Here is a 20006-nt window from a genome sequence, read left to right as displayed (position 1 = left end):
GTAATCGTGTGCACGTTTTAGTCCATTGAGGGAACAAATTAGTAAATTCTGCACTCAATTTAGCCTTTTTTTTTGTGCGTGTCATGAGCGGGGCACCGTATGGCTGGGCTTGCTTGTTTGTTTTTTAATATAAAAAACATCTTCTTTTACAAATGTAAAAGTCTTTTTCAGAACAAATTAAATCAACACGCCTCAGGCTGAAGGAAATTCATAAAAATAAATTCATGTCTGTACAGTAGAGGGTGCAGCTAAAAATAAATTGCATGAAGAATATGACGCAGGAGAATAAAGTTCAACACTATTCAGCAACAACATAAATGAAAAATTTGCCATTTTTGCTTAGTATATAGTTGAATTCCATCATTGAAGGTCAGTACCAAAGACACTGGTTAATAAAATTGGAATGAATACATAAATTATATTCGTTTTATTTAACATATTTCAGTGCTTCCCAAACCTGTCGTGAAGGCCCCCCTGTCTTGCACATTTTGTATGTCTCCATTATCTAACACACCTGATTCCATTCATCAGCTCATAAGCAGGGACTGCAAGAACTAAACTGGGTGTGTCTGATTAGAGAGACATACAAAATGTGCAGGGCAGGGGGTCCTCCAGGATTTTGGAAGCATTGACATATTTAATTATTGCAGGTTTGTATAAGATTCTGAGTTTGCATTTGACTGTTTTTATTCATTTGAGGAACAATATTTTTATCTGCAGGTGAGATGAGTAAATACATGTTATTGTTTAGTCTAGAGCTACAGTAACATCATGTTCACACAGCACACACAACGCCTCTGCACTTACTCCCGATTTCTCTCAACATGGCAACACGAGACCTGTCAGTCAAGACATGGGATACAAAGTAACAGGCATTACTTATCTAAAAATATTTTCTTCTAATAAAATGCAATGCCTTACTGTATTAGTTACTTAAAAAGTAATCGCATTACGTAACTCGCGTTACTTGCAATAATAAAAGACATTTAAGGGTTGGCTAACTGTGCTTGAGCCGCAAAAGAACAACTTCATCTGTGCACCAAATATGACTAATAACAAGTCGACTGCAAGTCTCTGTATAATTCGCACACTGACGATATTGACCCATAATTACTTTAACGAAATAAATTAATGATTCAAAGGGTTCCAAAAACAGTTTCACGTAAGTTAAAATATATAGCCTGCCAGACAGCAGAGCAAGAATGAAATAAATAATAGGAAAGGGATACGCGCGCGTAAAGAGAGAGAGAGAGAGAGAGAGAGAGAGAGAGAGAGTCACAACAGTTGGCAGCGTGAGTGTCTGTCTCAAAGATGCCTCAGAGATCTTTCTTACTTGAGTCACGTCACGTCTGTCTCCACGCGAATGGATCCACCTGCGCGCGCCAGAGGAGTGACGCTCATTTCATATGTGTGAGGATCGAACCTGTCGCTGTCACTTCGGCCCGGTGAGCAGAGGTGAGGTGAGAACCTCTGCGCTTTCCTCACACCAGTCAAGATTTTCCAGCCGGGTTTGAATGAACTCATTCAAGTGTGTGAGCCACATCTTATAGGACTATGAAGACCACTCGAAAATGCCGTGCTCTGCTGTCTGTGGGGTTAAATCTTCTGGCACTCTTATTCTCAACGACGGCGTTCATCACGACCTACTGGTGCGAGGGGACTCAGAGGGTCCCCAAACCCAACTGTAGTAAGGAAAGACGGCATAATTGTATTGACTATGGGGTGAACGAGACAGACCCGAGTAAAGTTCACTATAGCTGGGAAACTGGTGACGACCGATTTATCTTTAGGCATTTTCATACAGGGATCTGGTACTCGTGTGAGGAGGATATCCATGGAGGAGGTAAGGGTTACATTTCAAATGTCAAAAAAGTGTTTCCTAAAGGCATTCATAAAACTCGATGGTTGATATTGTTAACTCGTCTTTTTTTTTTTGGGGGGGGGGGGGGGGGGGGGGTATTGCTTATGTCTCAAAACTTTGATAAAATATATAATAGTCCCATATTTGTCTTCTAGGCGTTAACTTATTTTGAAATGTATCCATAAACGGTGTGAATCAATATCAACGTCTGCTGTTATTAAATGCTACCTCTTTTTAAATTGTACATTTGGAAAACGTATGAAACGTTTGTCACACTTTAGATTGTGAACCAGTTCTCACAATTCTAGCTCCTAATTTGCTGTTTATTAATAGTTGGTAAAGTAGATGTTAAGCTTAGGTATTGGTATAGGAGATAGAGTTCATGCAGAATAATGCATTAATATGTGACCTTAAATGTTGCCGAAACGATTTAATTTATAACATGTACTGTACAGTAGGCTAGTGCAAACTTTGGTTAATTGTTTTAGACACGTAGATGAAAAGCTGTGTAAAAAAAAAAAAAAAAAAAAAAAACCTGCTATCTGTCAAATAATGTCCATTAGCTTTCATTGACATCATCAAATATCAGATTGTATGCAATGAAATTAGTGTTTTTGTGCTGGGGAAACTTCACCATGTCATGTGTAAAGCAGTGTGAATGTGTTGCGCAATGGATTGGAGGGAATGATTGTGTGCCAACAGCTTTGAAAACATCTGTCAGGATTTACTTACTCTCAATGAGTTTTGAGGAACTTGGTAAAGGCGCCATTAGATAACCACGTTCCCCGTGGAACACAGTGAAATAAGCAGCTCTTGCATAGCCTCATATTTTTAAAGAATGCCCTCTCTAAAGTGATTTTTAATCAGATGGGTTCGTCTTTCATAAATTCTATGTTAGATCATCTGGAGTTATTGGTTAGTAAACGCACATCAAGATTATCTTGCAAAAAAAAGGAATAGAATATGAAAGGAAAATACGACTGTGTCTTTTGCTTCTTCACATGTTTAATTAAATCGTTTTTCAGAATAATCTTTCAAATGTATGTCCAGAGAGAAAACCAGTGCTTTAATGTCCAAATAAACTACAGTGGAACAAGAAATGAAGAAATCTTTACTTGCATAATTCCAGGGAAGGATTTACGGAATTGGGGGCCCAAGGCAAATATAGAAATGGGGCCCTATACATTTGCAAACATTTACCTAGATCAAGCTTAAGGTTGCTTTTTTGTCGTGAAGCTTGCTTCTGCACAATGGTACCACATTATTGTGTCCAATGCTTCTACATATTTTGTGTATAATAGAATTCTTTCATTTACATTTATTCATTTAGCAGACACTTTTATTGTTTGATGTTGTAGACCACAACATAACAATTGATTTACTGTTGAGATACAAGTTTAAACAAAAAAACCTAAATAAATTATAAAATGATAAACCTCACAATTGAACCTTTAAACCATTTTATTTATTTTTTTAAGAAAAGGGATGAGTCGGAAGCATCAATTTTTATATTATTTAAAACGGATTTATGTGGGTGAATTTTCGCATTGGTCTGAACTAAAACTGCAGACTGCATTATTGAAAATGCACATTCATTCTCTGCCAGTAGGAGGTGCTTTTGGAACGTCAGATTTATAGTGGTTTCCTATACACAAAAGCAGGTCAGCTAATAAATTATACTTTATCAGATAAAATGAAAATGCGATCGAAACTTTTCTGAAGAAAATCAATTCCCTTAAGAGATACATTCAGATAAAAACTTGAATAATTGAGTGAAAATGAGAAAAGTTAGAAAAAATATAGCCTATATTGATGAGGAAAGTCCACCGATGAGTTACCAAGCGTAAGCCTACATTTGATTTTAGTCATTTTAACTCAGGGCTGTCAATCAATTAAAATATATCTTTGCGATTTATCTCATGATTGTCATGAGTTAACTGGTGAATAATCACAATTTAATTGCACATTTGTATTGGTTTTAAATGTACCTTAAATTAATAATTTTCCCCATGGTTTCACAGACAAGGCTTAAGCCTGACCCAGACTAAAACACATGTCTGAGATGTCTCAACTGAAAATATTTTGCTCTGACATATCTTAAAATATGTCAGTGTCATTGTTCTGTGTCAAGATGGACACCTTTAAAGAGCCACACAGATGGGAAATCAAAAATTACCTGTATTACAGTGTATGATGTAGCTGTCCATCAGTGTAAACAATGTGCAAATAATTAAACCAAAAAGTACACGATTTATAAAGTTATTGACTTCTAAAGTAAGGAGTCGACTCTGAATCACTGAAACGAGTCGTTATAGATTTCAAATCTTTTGCCCATCTCTATGTACGTCACTAGGAGCACTTTGCATAATAATCTCCGCCTACCGTCTTGGGAGAAACTGAACTCTGACCTGCCCCACCCCCACACACAGACGCTCTGGTTGGTGTGAGAGCATCATGTCGAGGAGACAGTGTGTTTTTAATTGTAAAGGCAAGTTTGTTTTATTTTCACTGCCAAAGAATGAAGATCAGAACCAATGGCTAAAATTCATTTTCACCACAATACCAGAGCAGTACAACAAATCCCTTTTGTTGTGTTCACAACATTTCACTGATGACTGCTTTTCTAATCTCGGTGAGTACAGCGGGATTTTCAAAGTGTTTGGCCATAAAAGATGGTTCATTACCAACTTTATTTAGACCAACGAGCATCTCCGAATCACAACGCGAAGTATGATTATGAAGTTATGTGTCTGTTTTCTCCCGAGCGTCTTATCAGTATGTGTGCTGTCTGCAGCCTGTCTGCGCTGATCTTCATGTACAAACACGTTATTAAAATGAAGTGTAACTCCATGAATACTCAACGAAGATACATGAGAGAGATATCTATAGAAAGCTTGACATGTCTACTTTAAAACTAAAAAAGTGCTGCCGAAAACAGATATTCTGTGATAAAGTAATCCATATGAAAACAACGCGATGTCCGTTTTTCACGTCTCCCTTCACTATATCTAATGTGACCACGCCCCCGCGCTGAACGCGCTATTCAGATTCAAACTGAAGCGCGTGGCTTGAATACACCCGCACAGAAGAAAAGCAGCGAGACTGTTCAAGTTTTTTATTTTACTGTTTGCTTCGCGGTGAGAGGAATAAGACATAATTCACCCCAAACAGATACTAACGCATAGTTTACCGTGGAGGTGTGTGCGGAACAACCAATCAAAACTATGTCAGTTGACCAATCAGAACACAGTATGCTACCGAAAGGTGGGGTTTAAGGAAACTGAATCTTTTTAACAGCTTCGCGCGAACCGTTTGGGGATCTCTGTGAATTGAGGTTATTTAAAAATGATATTTTGACAAAATGACAATGTTTTTTAAAGGGGGGGTGAAATGCTATTTCATGCATACTGAGTTTTTTACACTGTTAAAGAGTTGGATTCCCATGCTAAACATGGACAAAGTTTCAAAAATTAAGTTGTACGTTTGAAGGAGTATTTCTGTTCCAAAAATACTCCTTCCGGTTTGTGACAAGTTTCGGAAAGTTTTTTTCGAGTATGGCTCTGTGTGACGTTAGATGGAGCGGAATTTCCTTATATGGGTCCTAAGGGCACTTCTGCCGGAAGAGCGCGCGCTGCCGTATAGCAGAGCAGAGAGAGCACAACAGACTTCACTGATCAGAGCGAGAGCGTCGCGAAATGTCACAAAAGAAGTGTGTTTTTGGTTGCCAGGGCAAGACAACCCTGCACAGATTACCAAAAGAGAAACAGCATTAAGGGACCAGTGGATGGAGTTTATTTTTACAGAGCCTCAACGGAGTTGTGCAAGTGTTTTTGTTTGTTCCCTGCATTTCGAAGATGCTTGTTTTACAAACAAGGCCCAGTTTGACGACGGATTTGCGTATCGTTTATTTCTTAAGGATGATGCAATCCCAACGAAAAAGGGTCACAATCGTGTGTTGGAACCGCAGGCGGTTAGGAAAACTGCTTAAAATATCTCTGCCTCCTTGTTATTGCGTCCACCTCCCATGCCGGAGACCCGGGTTCGAGCCCCGCTCGGAGCGAGTCGTTGCTGCTCTCGTTCAGTTTCAGCCTCGGGATCTGATTCTGGATCATAAATAAACGGCTGAATCTGACTGTTAGCCATGGTTTGTTTAGGATGTTTTTTTCCTCACGATAATGTCACAGCTTCCAAACGCTCTCAACTCAAAAGCCTACTCGCGCTCGTGATTCTTTAGCTCCGCCCACACGTCACGCCTCCAGCAGCTCGTGTTTTTCCGGGAAAAATCGGTACAGACTATCTTTCTCTTATGAATATAATTAAACTAAACACTTTTTGGAGTTGTGAAGGATGCAGTACGACTCTATAGGTACTCAAGTTTAAAAGGATATTGAGTGAAAACGAGCATTTCACCCCCCCTTTAACCTTGGATGGATTTAAACCTAATGTACAGGACTTATAAACTGTGATAGGAAGCTTAGAATTTTCATCTTACTGGCTCTTTAACAGTTTCGTCAAAGGCATTTTTGTAAAAGTTGCTTAAATATCTTAATTTAACTAAGGCCTAGTCCTGGCTTAAGCTAAGCAACGTTTGTGAAACCGGGTTTCAAGTTTTTATCCTAATCAGAATGGTCATGGACAAATATGGATGCTTTATGTAAGGTATGTTTAATATTAGTGAAACCATAGTTAACAGAGCATGAAGAGTAGACATGTTTCAAAGGTCATAGATGTTTTTCAAAGAACTTGTTTATGTCTATTAGTCACATGAAAAAAAAAACTAACAAACATAGAAAAATTTGATTTCTATCCTATTACTTCTCTTTCTTTGCACTGAGCAATTTAGATTTTCACAAGACTCTTCTTCTGAACATGCAAAATGTACATTTATTATTTATTATTACATGTGTTTGCCTCTCTGTGCCACATGCTGTATTTTGATGCAGCTAAATTCTAAAAACTGTTTTCATTTATATATTTGACTGTTTCTGTTGGCAGACAACGAGATGAATATGAAATAGTGACTGAAACACGACCCATTAAGACTAACCAGTTCTCCTTTCCAAGAAGTTAATCTGCACTAAAATCCTGATTTATAATCATGCCGTTGTCTGATAAAATTAAATAGGCTACACACAAAATAAAGACAATAGCTATTCTGTATTTTCGGCTAAACTTGCATGTAAAATTAGAGAAACATATCTTTTTTTTTAGTGAAAGCGCAGCTCCTTTCACCCACTTGCTGAACAGAGCAGACGCAGAGAGAGAAGTGTCCGCTTCAGGTTTGCATAATACTGTATTTTCATTTGCTACAAGCAAGATACACAAGAAGTTCAACTCGGACACGCAGACGGTTGTCTTGGTAATAAACCAGCAATTGTAACCAGCAACCGTTCGCGTGTCTGCGCTTAATGCACATCTCGTATATGAAAAACTTTTTTGGGGCCCTTGGCTTTTGGGGGTCCAAGGCAATCGCCTACCTTTGCCTAATGGGTAAGTCCGCCCCTGTACAATACAGTATGTATTTGTACCATCAATCATGTGGAAAAAAAATGACTCTGTTTTCCAAGAGAAAATGTTTATTTATTCAGTCTCAAGAACATGCTAAATAATTTGTTTATCTTAAAATTATTTTATTGCTCACAAATAAGTGACAAGAAAAAAGAAGTCCAAGGTTGATTCTGTAGATCATTTCACTATGACAGTGCACTACAAGGTCACCAGATAAATCCAGGAAACAGGTCGTATGTGATCAGATCACTGTTCTCAGACATACTGACATAATGGCTTTAATACGCAGACATAAACAGAAAGTTCATATTGTGTTCAATTTAATCCAACAGACTTTGTCTAGGGAGCGAGAGAAGGTCAGTTTGTGTTACGCTGATGAGGATTACGTTAAGTTTTTTTTTTTTCTTTTTTTGTCAGCATTGCTGTTAAAACCCTCTTCTATCTAGTGATCAATGGGATTTATGATTAATCTGCCAACAGTGTTAGACAAGCTTTGTGCTGAAAACTCATCAGATGTCCACACAAGTAGCTCAGCTCAGTCTTTGCGTAATGATTTTTCGTCATCATTAACATAATATTCCAAACCTATAACATCTGTAAATGCAGTATCGTCTCCCAGTCTTACCAGTGCATCAGAAGAAGAAAACATAAAAAGTAAAACAAAAGCCAAGATAGTTTTGACAACTGGTGGGTTGTCAGTTACTTTTATCAATCCCCTTTACATCTTGGTGATGTTTTGAATCTCTTTCTTGTAAATACAGAAGCAGTTTAACTGCCTAAACTGCGGAGCCATCAATAAAAGATTTATAAAGTGACTAAAACGGCCAAGAATTTGACGGATCGTTCCGGAGGTTGAGTGGCAAAGTCAAATTCATAGACACCATGAAAATGTTGAGTGCTAATTAATAAATCATACTTAAAGATCTCTTCTCTTTGCCCATTGCCTGATCATACAGTATCACATAATAATGCTAATGGCCATCAAATCATCCACTCTCATTACCAATGCAATTACCCTCAACCAGCCTCAGATAGCAGATTAAACACATTAGAGGCCGATCACAAGCCAGGGGGCTTTATTCGTATGGAATATTGGAAGAACAGGAACGGATGGAATGAAGATGATTACAGCTTTTAGATCCATAATGATTGAGTCAGCTCATGTCATTCCAATTCCCACAGGGTAGGCATTGGAAAATGAGCGGCATATTCTTCTCATTATGCATGTGATATGATTACATCACGTTGTGCCTAAGATTAAATATTTAAATGCTTAAAACATATAGATTTGTGTAAACTGGAAATAGATTTCTTGAGTAAGACATCTCTGAAAACTTTGAAATGACAGATTTTCTTTTAAAGGTTTCAAATAGCTCTATTCAAATCTGTGAGGGACCAGTTCACAGATGAGTCTGTATCAGAAAAAGGGACTAAAATGTATCATTGTAGACATTCCATGTTATTGATATAAATGACATGATTTCCACAAGTGCCTCACCTAACTGGTGAAATAAAGCTCACTAGAAATTCAATTACTCATGTTCTTGCATCACCAGTCGTTTTTGGAATCGGTTAATGTATTTCTCCCGGTGCAGTGAGATTCCTTATTTAAATTGAGGAGAGGTTACCATGGGCCACTTATCTGCCTGGCAGACGGATTATACTCCCTCCGGGGACCTTATTTACCGAAGAAAAAGCTCAAGGGAGATGTAATGAGAAAAGAAGTGCACTTAGAAGGTCCAGAATATGAAATCCAGAATATGACTCCCTGTCATGTTCAATGGCAAACTAATGTGTGATCAGTCACACTCTTAACTCTTTTCTGTCTGATTCTTTCTTTACTTCTGCTGTCGCTACAGAGCAGGTCTCTGTGAGGAACCACAAGCGTTCCAATCCTTTGTTTTGGTTCCACTGATTGAACCTTTAAAAGTCTCATTCTTCCCGGCTGTTTGGCGGTGCAATTTATCGGCATTCATTTGAACTGCTTTTGAACTTTAGCCAACTTTTTAAATGCTACTTTAAATCTTGATTTCCTAAGGTAATAAAACATTGAAAGCTTGTGGGATCCGTAATGTAGACGATGCCGTACATAAAGTTTTGTTGAGTCTGACAAGCCTGGAATTATGAGTGTTGTGTCTGTAGACGTATGCAGCTTGCTAATATATTTATTACGTTCTTTGAACTGGGCCACACTGCAAGAAAAACATTGAGCCACATATAGACACGAAGGAAATGGTTTGAAATGTTTTCTGTGCTTGTGTTGCTGTCTTCACATTGTCATGCTACTTTGGATAATCTCTCACTTCTATATGACCTCTGTCCTTTAAGCAAAGCTTAGCATCTTTCACCCCTCCACTGGCAACATTATTATTAAAACTTGCAGTTGCACACTGAAGTTTTATGAAGGAATGGCCTTGAGTCTCAAATTATCCTCACCAGTTTCATTAAAAGTCCAATTTGAGAGAATGCACCAAAAAAACTCTTTATGTTCTAGCCCAGAGACACATAGGACAATCTTAATTATAACAGGTATTTTGGTGAAACCACACACAATTGGTTTACATGTTTTATCAAGGCAAGTACAGACTCTACACATTTTTTATGATTGCTAGTGATTAGTTACAAGAAAACCATGTTATCAGTTTAACAAGCAACAGGAGTGCAAAAAAATACATAGAGCTTAACACTAAGAAACACCACAATGTCTTTAGACAAAAACTGAAATGATGGATTGATCCAAGGGGCAGCTGACTGCTAAAGCTGTCTTATCACTGGAAAACAGCACTGTAAAGATGAAGCTGAGCCCTCTGACTCTCGGTACACAAAAAGAGCTTGTAGAGCACAGATGTTAACTCTTCGCTTGTCTTGTGTCTTTCCAGGTGAGAAATGCAGGAGTTTTATTGATCTGGCCCCGGCATCTGAGAGAGGTGAGTAATGGCTGTCATTAGATAGCCGTTCAGGCTTGTCCGACAGCACACACCCAAACTCACAAATGACGGATCTCTTATGTCCGCCTTTGAGCATCCCTGCTTTATTATTTGATGCATGCTACTGTACATATGTGGTAGTTTAACTGATGTACGCATGGTGGAGTGAATGTTGACATTCTCCAGGCCAGGACAGGGCAGGTTATGTGCTGTATGGTAAACTGTGATGCAAAAAGTGTATTAGAGTTGTGCCTGTAATAGGACATGTGAACCTGCTTAGAACATTTCCTTATACTGCCCCCGTCTCAATCATTTATTTTCTTCTGTCCACTGTTCTATGAATAAAAAGTGTGTAATGATAATGATGATTGCAGAAGACTGCTGCAGTGTCACTCTTTAGGAGAAGGTGAGGGTGTTTCTTCAGCAGACACTGTTATGTGGCAAGGGTTCATTTGTATAATCTAACAGATTTCAACATGAAGTTCACATTTAACCTGGGGAAACTTTTGTCATGCTTTTCAAATAGCTTTTATGTATAATTTATACTGTTATTCTTGTCCTAGGCCAAGACCTTTAATCTTAAAGTATGAAAATCCATTATAAATGAGGGTTAAACTCGATCTATGAGAAAAGTCAAAGGAAATATCACTTGTGAATAAATTATTTTCAGTGCATCATTTCCAGTCAGCCTAGTAATAAAAAGTGTGGAAATATTTAGGATGCATAAGGTAATTTTCCAAAAATAAAAAAAGACAGTACATAGTTTGATACTGTAAAAATGTAACACAAAATGCGAAACTTGTGTGTCTGCGGTTAACATACAAATTAAACTGTAAAAGTGTGAACATTTATTTTCTAAATGTCCAAAGGAGCTGTATTTGAAGAAACACCCACAAACAAAAGTGTGCTCCAATAATGATTACAAATCTGACTTTTCTTTGAGGTTACGTTTGATAATGTAATGCGTTCTTTTACTAAAAATCATTTTAATGGCATGCTTTATTGTTGATGTTTTCTTTGCGGTGGCAGAGCCTTCACAGGGGAAACATCATTTTGAATATGGATTATGTTTTTTTTCCAGTTCAGGGGATTGCTGCATAATACATCTCGCCTTGAACAAATCTGGAGATAATACTCCGCAATCAAAAAGGAAAATGAATTTTGCTTGCAAATTACATCTGCCACAGTTCCAGGGGAGAATATTTGCAAGGCAAACTACACCATCCTCTGTTCTCTTTAGACCCCGTCTTTTATCTTTTAAGTCATGACTGACTCTCAAGGTCTCCAGTGATAATCACATTTGATACAAAGCTGCTGATATTTGTGGAATCAGCCGAAGAGATAGTGCATTTTGATTGAAGTGTTTTCAGATTCACCCCTCTATATAAGTGTTGTCTTGGACAGAAACTTGTCAAAAATTGTTTGTGCAAAATTATAGTGAGAAATTTGATTTATGACTACTGAATATACTCAGTTCAGGCTGACTGAGGATATAGTGCTTCCATCTCCATCCTGTCTCAGTGACGCCATAGTTAAGACAATGTCAAGCCCTTAAATTGTTCTTTTCTCTTGGACAGCCTCAAGGAGCCCCTGAGAAAGTTGACACATTGTTTATAGTTGCCTCTGAAAAATGTAGGGCGCACTTTCAAAGGTGCCCCGTTGTGTTTGAACTCTTGAAGACAAACTCTCCAGACATTAATATTGCATAATGCCATCATATTTCAGGTTAAAATGCTTTAATCACTCACCACCTTGGTTTCTTTCAAAGTCTTTCATCTTTTATTCAACGTGTGTGAGGGAATGACTGAGAAGCCTCAAATGAAGCCAAATCTCTCAGTGGAAAATGGGTAGCACAAGTGTAGAGGCAGAGTAGACTGTACGGTGAACTCTGAATGGAGAAAACAAGCAAATAGTGTTATAAAAAAAGCTCTGCTATCTCTTCAGAACTCTCCTCAGAGGAAGCTCTGGGGCGAATGGGATTTCTGCTAATTAGGAGGAGCTGATTGCTGTAATGGAAACACCCTGGAGTCAGTCTGATGAATACAGTTATGTTTCCCTAATCTCGTAAAAATACCCTCATAAATAAAATAAAATAGAGATTAAAGAATCTTTTAAAACACATGGGCAGCATTGTTTCAAATTGTGGCTAAAGAAAAAGTCAACTTCTAATAAGTACTCAGCAATGTTTATGCATTTATTTACTCCTATTTGTTGTATTCAACAAACAAAATCCAAATGCTTCTATTTTGGATTTCTCTCTCTCTCATTATTATTATTATCATTGTAATATACACAACAATTCAAAAGTTTGGGGTCAGTGTGTTTTTGTTTTGTTTGTTTGTTTAAAGACATTCACACTTATTTTCAACAATAATTGTTTTTTTATTACAAAAAAAACGAAAGTTACAGTTACAGTTACATTTTAAAATTTTAATAATGTTTTTTTTTCCTGATAAATAAAGTTTCTGAACTATTAAGCAGCACAACTGTCTCCAACATTTGTAATAATAATAATAATAATAATAATAATAATAATAATAATAATAATAATAATAATAATAATAGTAATAATAATAATAATAATAAAAGATTGCACATCAAATCAACATATTAATGATTTCTAAAGGTCAGTGAAGGCTGGAGTATTGACTACTGAAAATTCAGTTATACCATAAATTAAAAAAAAAAAATATATATATATATATATATATATATATATATATAAATTAGAAAACAACTATTTTAAATTGCAATAATAATTCACTATATTACTGTTTTACAGATTTGCTTAATGATTAGTTGCATAGAAATATTTATGAATTTTAAGTCATATAATTTTCATTGTTTAACATTGTTCAAAATCTTTAAACTCTGTTTATTTTCAGGTTTAAATCTGTAATTTGTAATATGCTCCTTGATGGAGCGGTTATTAGATACGGCTGTCATATCTCTTAGTGACTTAAAACACCGTTCTGCTATCTGCTCAGCTGAACTCAACATAAAGAAGAACTATACAAAAAAGTGTCCAAAGCATGTCCATTTAGATGCAGGGGGCAAGTTGTTAGATTCCCGCTCAAATCTGACCGTGTGAATAAAGCGACAGAGAGAATTATGGGGCAACAGCTGAGCGCTTTCCTCACCAGTGTGTGTGTGTGTGTGTGTGTGTGTTGCAGGTGTCCTTTGGCTGTCAGTTGTGTCTGAGGTGCTATACATCATGCTGCTGGTCGTTGGCTTCAGTCTGATGTGCCTGGAGCTTTTTCACTCCAGTAACGTGATCGATGGACTCAAACTGAACGCCTTCGCCGCAGTCTTCACTGTGCTGTCAGGTAGGCCTCCCTTGTCCCCACCTCACTCTTAGAGAAACTAATTGTGCATTACTTCATTACATTTAGCACCCATAAAGACACACAGCTTGTTCGGTCTCACCACTTTCACAAATGATGGTGACAAAAGAAAGTTTTGGGCTTGTATAACTTATAAAGTATTATTTGTAATCTCTGCAGAACCTCAGCAGTCATTCAGAATTGGTAATTCATTTGGTAGTCTTGAGAGATCTTTTAAATGTTAATGTTTTTAAAATGGCAACACTTCCAGTTATCCAGTACTGTTAAAAAGTTTTGGACAGTAGGAATGGTTTTTGAAAGAAAGAAAGTAAAAATTTTACTCAGCAAGGATAGATAAATTTAGCAAAATTAAAAGTAAAGTCTTTACATTATAACAATTATATATATATATATTAAAAAAATGCTATTCTTTATATTAATATTAGGCAGCACAACTGCTTTCAGCACTGATATTAATAAGAAATAGCACCATATTAAAATGATTTTCTGAAGAATCATGTGACACTAAAGATTGGAGTAATGGCTAGATATGTCTCTATCTATCTATCCATCTATCTAGCTGTCCATCCATCGATCCGTCCGTCCGTCGTCTATCGATATATTTGTGTGTATGGGTGAATATTAGAATTTGTATAATTCTTTATGACCAGATTAATCTAAAACATAACCTTAAATTTTTGTTGTTAATGTTTTATTAAGATTCTGTGAAATCTGTTAACTAGGTAATTTCACACTCGAGACACACTGACTTGAGAATGAGATGATGTGGACAAAACAGAGATCTCCCCCCGGACTACATCTCTCTCCATCTACAGTCTAGTGCACCGTGGGTAAACCTCAGCAGTTAGAAAGCCAGAACAGCTGCTGCTTTTTGAATTTCTGATTATTTGATTTGCTGAATACCCAATAGTCTTGTTCATTTGGGGCCTTAATGCTTTTTAATTACTAGTGCAGCCGAGATAGAGAGAGAGAGAGAGAGAGAGAGAGAGAGAGAGTGAAATCACCCATGCAGAGATGAGCCTTCGTGTGGTTAGCTGACAGCGGTTAAACACAAGTTAAGATAAACAAAATGGGCTTGAAACTTTTCAAAGGAAAAAGAAACAACATGAAAAAAAACCATGTAAGCTACTAGAAAATATAACTGATGTAAGAACTAAAAAGCAAATTACATTAATAAATATCAATTGATTTGAAAAGCATTTTTGTTGTGGTCAATAGATAATCTGATGTAAAATCTGGGTTATTATCAGGCAAAAGGAAAAAAAAAAAACTTGGAAAAATTTGAGGAAATTGTGTTAGAATAAAAAATGTATCTATAACAGAGTGATATATTTGTCAGTAGAGTAACAAGTTGTATTTAAAGTAACATAGGGTAAAAAAAGCAAATGTTATGCAAGTGAGGATTTACAGATCCATGTTTCATAACAACTGCACCTTATTTATCCCTGAACCGTGGTGTTATTGAGCCCGGCTTGACACTAGATACACCCGACACACTGAGCCTGCTGTACGTGATTGGGAACAGGTTCTACCTGCACATAATGCAGGGATTTTGTCCTGTAATCCAAAAGATCAAAGGTTAATAACAGTGTTTGTCATAGAGAAAATCTGTAAATCTGTATTGCAAGTGTGCTAGTATCATCTCCATGAAGTAAATTGTGTACACAGTTCCAGAAATATACAAACACGTCCATAAACCGGTCCTAATTTACTGACCCTCATTTCAAATATGTGCTGTTTTTCTCTGGAACACAAAAGGGGATTTTTTTTTTTAAATGTTCACATAGTTATAGAAGTTTGGGATGAGTGAAAGTGAACTCCCCTCCACCTACAACTCCTTCCAGTACAGAGACTTGAACTTGCAACCTTCGGGTTACACGTCTAACCATTAGACCACAGCTTACCTGATAGCTGGCCAGTACGGGGATCGAACCCACAACCTTGGCATTATAAGTGCCACGCTCTTACCAGCTGTGGATTCCTCAACAGGTCTTCTGGGAATGGTGGCTCACATGATGTACACACAAGTTTTCCAGATCACAGTCAGTTTGGGACCAGAGGACTGGAGACCTCACACATGGGACTACGGCTGGTCTTTCTGGTAAGCTTTCTCTGCTATTTCCAATCGCAATATGCATCATCAGCCTAAATTTGATGGATATGCAGTGAAAGAAAGAAAAAACTAATGCTTAAATTCAGGAAGGACATTATAAGTAATCCATGACTGCGCGAGGCGAGGCATTCTCAGAAATCACAGATGTGCGGTTGTCTGGTCCTCATTCTGACACAAATGAATCTGGCTCTTGCAGACCCTTCTCATTTCAGGTTCACTTTCTCCAATATACTGATTAAATATCGAACTAAACTTCAAACCAGTTTCCTCAGTTTCTCTCTCCGAGGCCACGTTGACCCATGTATCTGTGAAAATAATAAAATAAAACATGGTATCATGGCATATTACAAATTTGAGATTTTTGGATAGAAGATCTTTTACATTTTTGAAAGAAGTCTCTGCTCGCCAAGGCTGCATTTATTTGTTCAAAATATAGTAAAAACTGTAATAATATGATATATTATTGCAATTATACCTGTTTTATATTTAAATAGATTTTAAATTTCAATTTATTCCTGTGATGGCAAAGCTAAATTTTTAGCAGTCAGGAGTTTTATTATGTGATATCGAAATAATTTATCTCTAATTTCCAAAATACTTATCTTTTCTGAAATTCTGCCATATTTATATAATTAGGAAAGATGTTGTAGGTCAAATACTTGGATTGTAGAATTGGATACTAAACATTCAGTGCTATCAGTAGACTGTGACCAAGAGTGTCTTTTTGGTGAAAATCCAGTTTCTTGTCAATATAAAGTTTGAAGTGCTTTTACTGTCTTTATATCAGTGTTAAAAGTCTTAACTAGAAACTTTTCCATTGGTGTTTTATGTTGCATGTCAGCTCTACAGGAAATTTTTGGAGGGAGTCTCTGTCATTTCAATTTTTGGGACCATGCCTGTCTGTTAGAGCAGAGAGTGAATGGCTGTACTGGATCTCCCAGCAAATGATTTGTGTTAGTTTGGCACTTGGATATAAGAGACATGCACTGGGGTTCTGACAGGCATGAAAGTGGTATTTACATTGGCTGAATTACCACAGATGCTTGCCTGGCATCCATTAGTCTAGGCAAAAATTGCTTCATTTGTCCTCTGCCATCTGGCCAATTTCTCGTTTTTTCCCTCTATTTCTGTACTACCTTTACTACCTTACTGAATGGTAAGAACTTGAAAATTAAAGAGTAATTGAAGTTTTAGCTTCAAGGTTTATGTTCCCCAGCTCACAAGTACAAATACTGAACTCTCACGGTTTTTGATTGGAAATAGAAGGTCATTTACGGTCTACAAATCACAGACACTTTTTGCTGAATGCAACTTTAATATTCCTGATAAATAAAAATAAAGAACAAAAAAATTTAATAAACTGTTTCAGATCATAGACAAAGAATTGAACTGGCCAAAAAGAACACAGTTATTTTAGAAAAAATAAAAAATCTAAAACCTCAAAGCAATATGCATTAATATTAGTAGTGTCTCATTCTGTATAGTGAAATTATTCTTTTTTTTTTACATTTTACTAAGAGAATAAATAGTTTTCATTTTTCTTTCTGATGTGCTTCACTGGGTTTCTGCATTAAACAAAGCTTTTGAGTGTGATATGTGTTTGAGCACATCATTGGTAGGACCTAACAAATTAATCTACAGATTTCTTTCTCAGTGAATTATAAATTAGGCCTATCAAGACAAAAAAAAAGTGTAATAGTTTAACTAATGTAAAATTATTTAAATATGTAACAAAGTTAATAATATTTTTGAATAAATTTTATAGCAAATATAAGCCGTTCCTCTAAAGAAACGCATTTTCCCCTAAAATTGTTCTGCTTGATCTGTATAGACTTTAACACTGGTGACAATAAGCACACATTAGAGATGAGCTCTTAACATCAACACACAACAAATAACTAACAGTGACAAAAACAAAACAAACAAAAAAACAGAATTGAAATAAATGCAGCAAACAGCAAAAAAATAAGCCTTTACAGTTGCACCTTTTTTTCATGTTGCAATGCATTCTGGGAGCTCATAAATTGTTCAGTATGAAATAGTTTGTTCAGACAACTCCTTTAGTCTAGCTGTGACAACATTCACAGTCAGATTCGCATTTTAGTAACTGTGCCTCAAAAAAAAAAAAATAATAATAATAATCTAAAAGCTGGATCAAATATTATTTATTTATTTAAAAAATAGGGGGTTTTTTTAACATTGTTTGACAATGTGCTATCATGTGAAAAAAAAAGATGCAAATCAATAGCATGTATAGTCACCTATATTTTTCATGTGTGTGTGTTTTTTTACAGTATGGCCTGGGGCTCATTTACGTGTTGCATGGCTGCCTCCGTCACCACCCTCAACTCCTACACAAAAACGGTCATCGAGTTCCGGCACAAACGGAAGCTCTTTGAGCAAGGCCTGCGCGAAGAGCAAACCTTCCTGGATCCAGAGGCCTTCCATTACTTCCGTGACAGGTCCGTCCAGTCCATCTCCAGCTCTATAGATGTTTACCCGAGCCACGGAAGCAGCCATGGGAGCAGTCGCGGGAAAATGCGCTCCCCTCCGGCTCCAGTGGACCAGAGCGACAACACAGAGTCCCTGGGAGAAGAGCAGTGCTGAGAGGACGTGAACTCAGTACTGCACAGGTGGCCTTGCTCGGACTGGACAACTCAGAATACTGATCAACTGGGATGCGAGGGGTTGGAATGTTGAATTCCCTTTTTTGATACGCATTATGAGGGTAAAAAATAGACATGAGGAACAGTATTGATCGAGGTGTGCCGGTAACAAGCTGAGCCTGAGCGTAGAGATATCAGTGATTGTAAATAAAATCATGAGGAACATGCACGGGCAGCTGGGAAAACCATACAACGTACACTGCCGTGAAGACTGAGCAGTGCGTGCATCAAAGCATCTGTCGGTCCCTCGCCCTGACAGCAAGACATGCTCCTGAGTATTTATCGATCTCACACAGTATGTGAGATGCCCTCCTCCCTTGGTGAGATCTGCTTTAATATGCCTTCATGTTACAAACAGCAGAGTAGAGTACCGTTTAAATCCTGCCTTCAATACTGCTGCAGCTGAACACAGGAGAAGCACAGCCCATTTCAGTTGCAACATCCACTAGTAGGTATACAAGGTTACTGCCACTTGGATTTTGCCTGTTTCTGTCCATTGTCATGCATTACTGGCTTGATTAGCAGCAGTCAGTGATTGTAAACCCTGACCCCAAATCATGTTTTCTTTTGTAATATTTGGAACATCTTATTAATGTACATACGATGAATGGAATTCTATCTATTACTGAATGTACTAAATTGTATATTTATCTATGTATGCACTATAATCCTGTCTTTTTCATTTGATAAAAGAGGAACAGAATTGCCATCTTGGATTTTTTTCAAGTTTGTTTTTAGACTAGAAGATATGGGAAATTAAGGACGACAGCTCTTATATACATGTATATATTCCACCTTGTATTCCACCTTGGCCATATAGATTAATTTTTATGAATCATTAATTTTTTTAGTATAGAAGTGTGCCGAATTGAGCCAGTTTATACTGTCAAACTAAATTAAATGTTACGTTTTGTAAAAAAAAAAAAAAAAAAAAAAAAAAACACGGACATGAACAATGTTTCATTCAATATAAATACTGAAAACCTTATACATTTTCAACCCTAAAGGAAATCACAACTTTGTTTATCTCACAAGTGCCACTGACAGACAGAAAGATAGAGAGAGAGAGAGAGAGAGAGAGAGAGAGAGAGAGAGAGAGAGAGAACTCTGGCTCACGCACATTCAGAGGTTATTTAAAGACCTTAAAAAGTTATTGTAAAGTGTAATGAGGAAGAACACACATCCCTGACTAAAATAAGACATCCTGCATTTGCTATTATAGGGAATGTTGTTTTTCTGCCCATCTGGAGCTCAACAGCATGTCTGTGAGCACAGCCCTTCTCAGTAAATCATTTTCGGTGAGATCAGGATTTATACGATTCAAGCTATTGAATTACACAGTATTTCCTAGAAGCCATAAAACTGCTTGCTGTAGCAAGCGCTTGCATGGTGTAGAACATGCCTTCAGCAGAAGCCCAGATCAAACGAAAGGGGATTGAACTTGCAGTGCGAAAGCTAGCGCATAAAGCTTATGCTAATGTAACACTCTTTAACACTCATGTAATTGTGTCAAATTGTACAGACAGTGAGCACACTTCCATTCATTCGTGTTATTAAGGAGTGGATGTCCATTATAAATATAAACCT

General features: G+C 37.0%; 1 protein-coding gene across 1 annotated transcript; it reads left to right on the top strand.

Annotated features, from left to right (window-relative positions):
* Positions 1–1285: 1285 nt before the first annotated feature.
* Positions 1286–19116, top strand: LOC113046995 (germ cell-specific gene 1-like protein). The gene is made up of 5 exons (XM_026208207.1): positions 1286–1843; positions 10249–10296; positions 13470–13622; positions 15630–15741; positions 18048–19116. Exons 1-5 carry the CDS (start codon positions 1555–1557, stop codon positions 18358–18360), a joined length of 915 nt encoding a protein of 304 aa, XP_026063992.1. The 5' UTR covers positions 1286–1554; the 3' UTR covers positions 18361–19116.
* Positions 19117–20006: the final 890 nt, after the last annotated feature.

This window comes from Carassius auratus, chromosome 28, assembly GCF_003368295.1.
Source record: "Carassius auratus strain Wakin chromosome 28, ASM336829v1, whole genome shotgun sequence".
Classification (NCBI taxonomy): Eukaryota; Metazoa; Chordata; class Actinopteri; order Cypriniformes; family Cyprinidae; genus Carassius; species Carassius auratus.
Note: the sequence above shows the minus strand (reverse complement) of the source record. Positions and strands in the feature narration are given on the sequence as shown.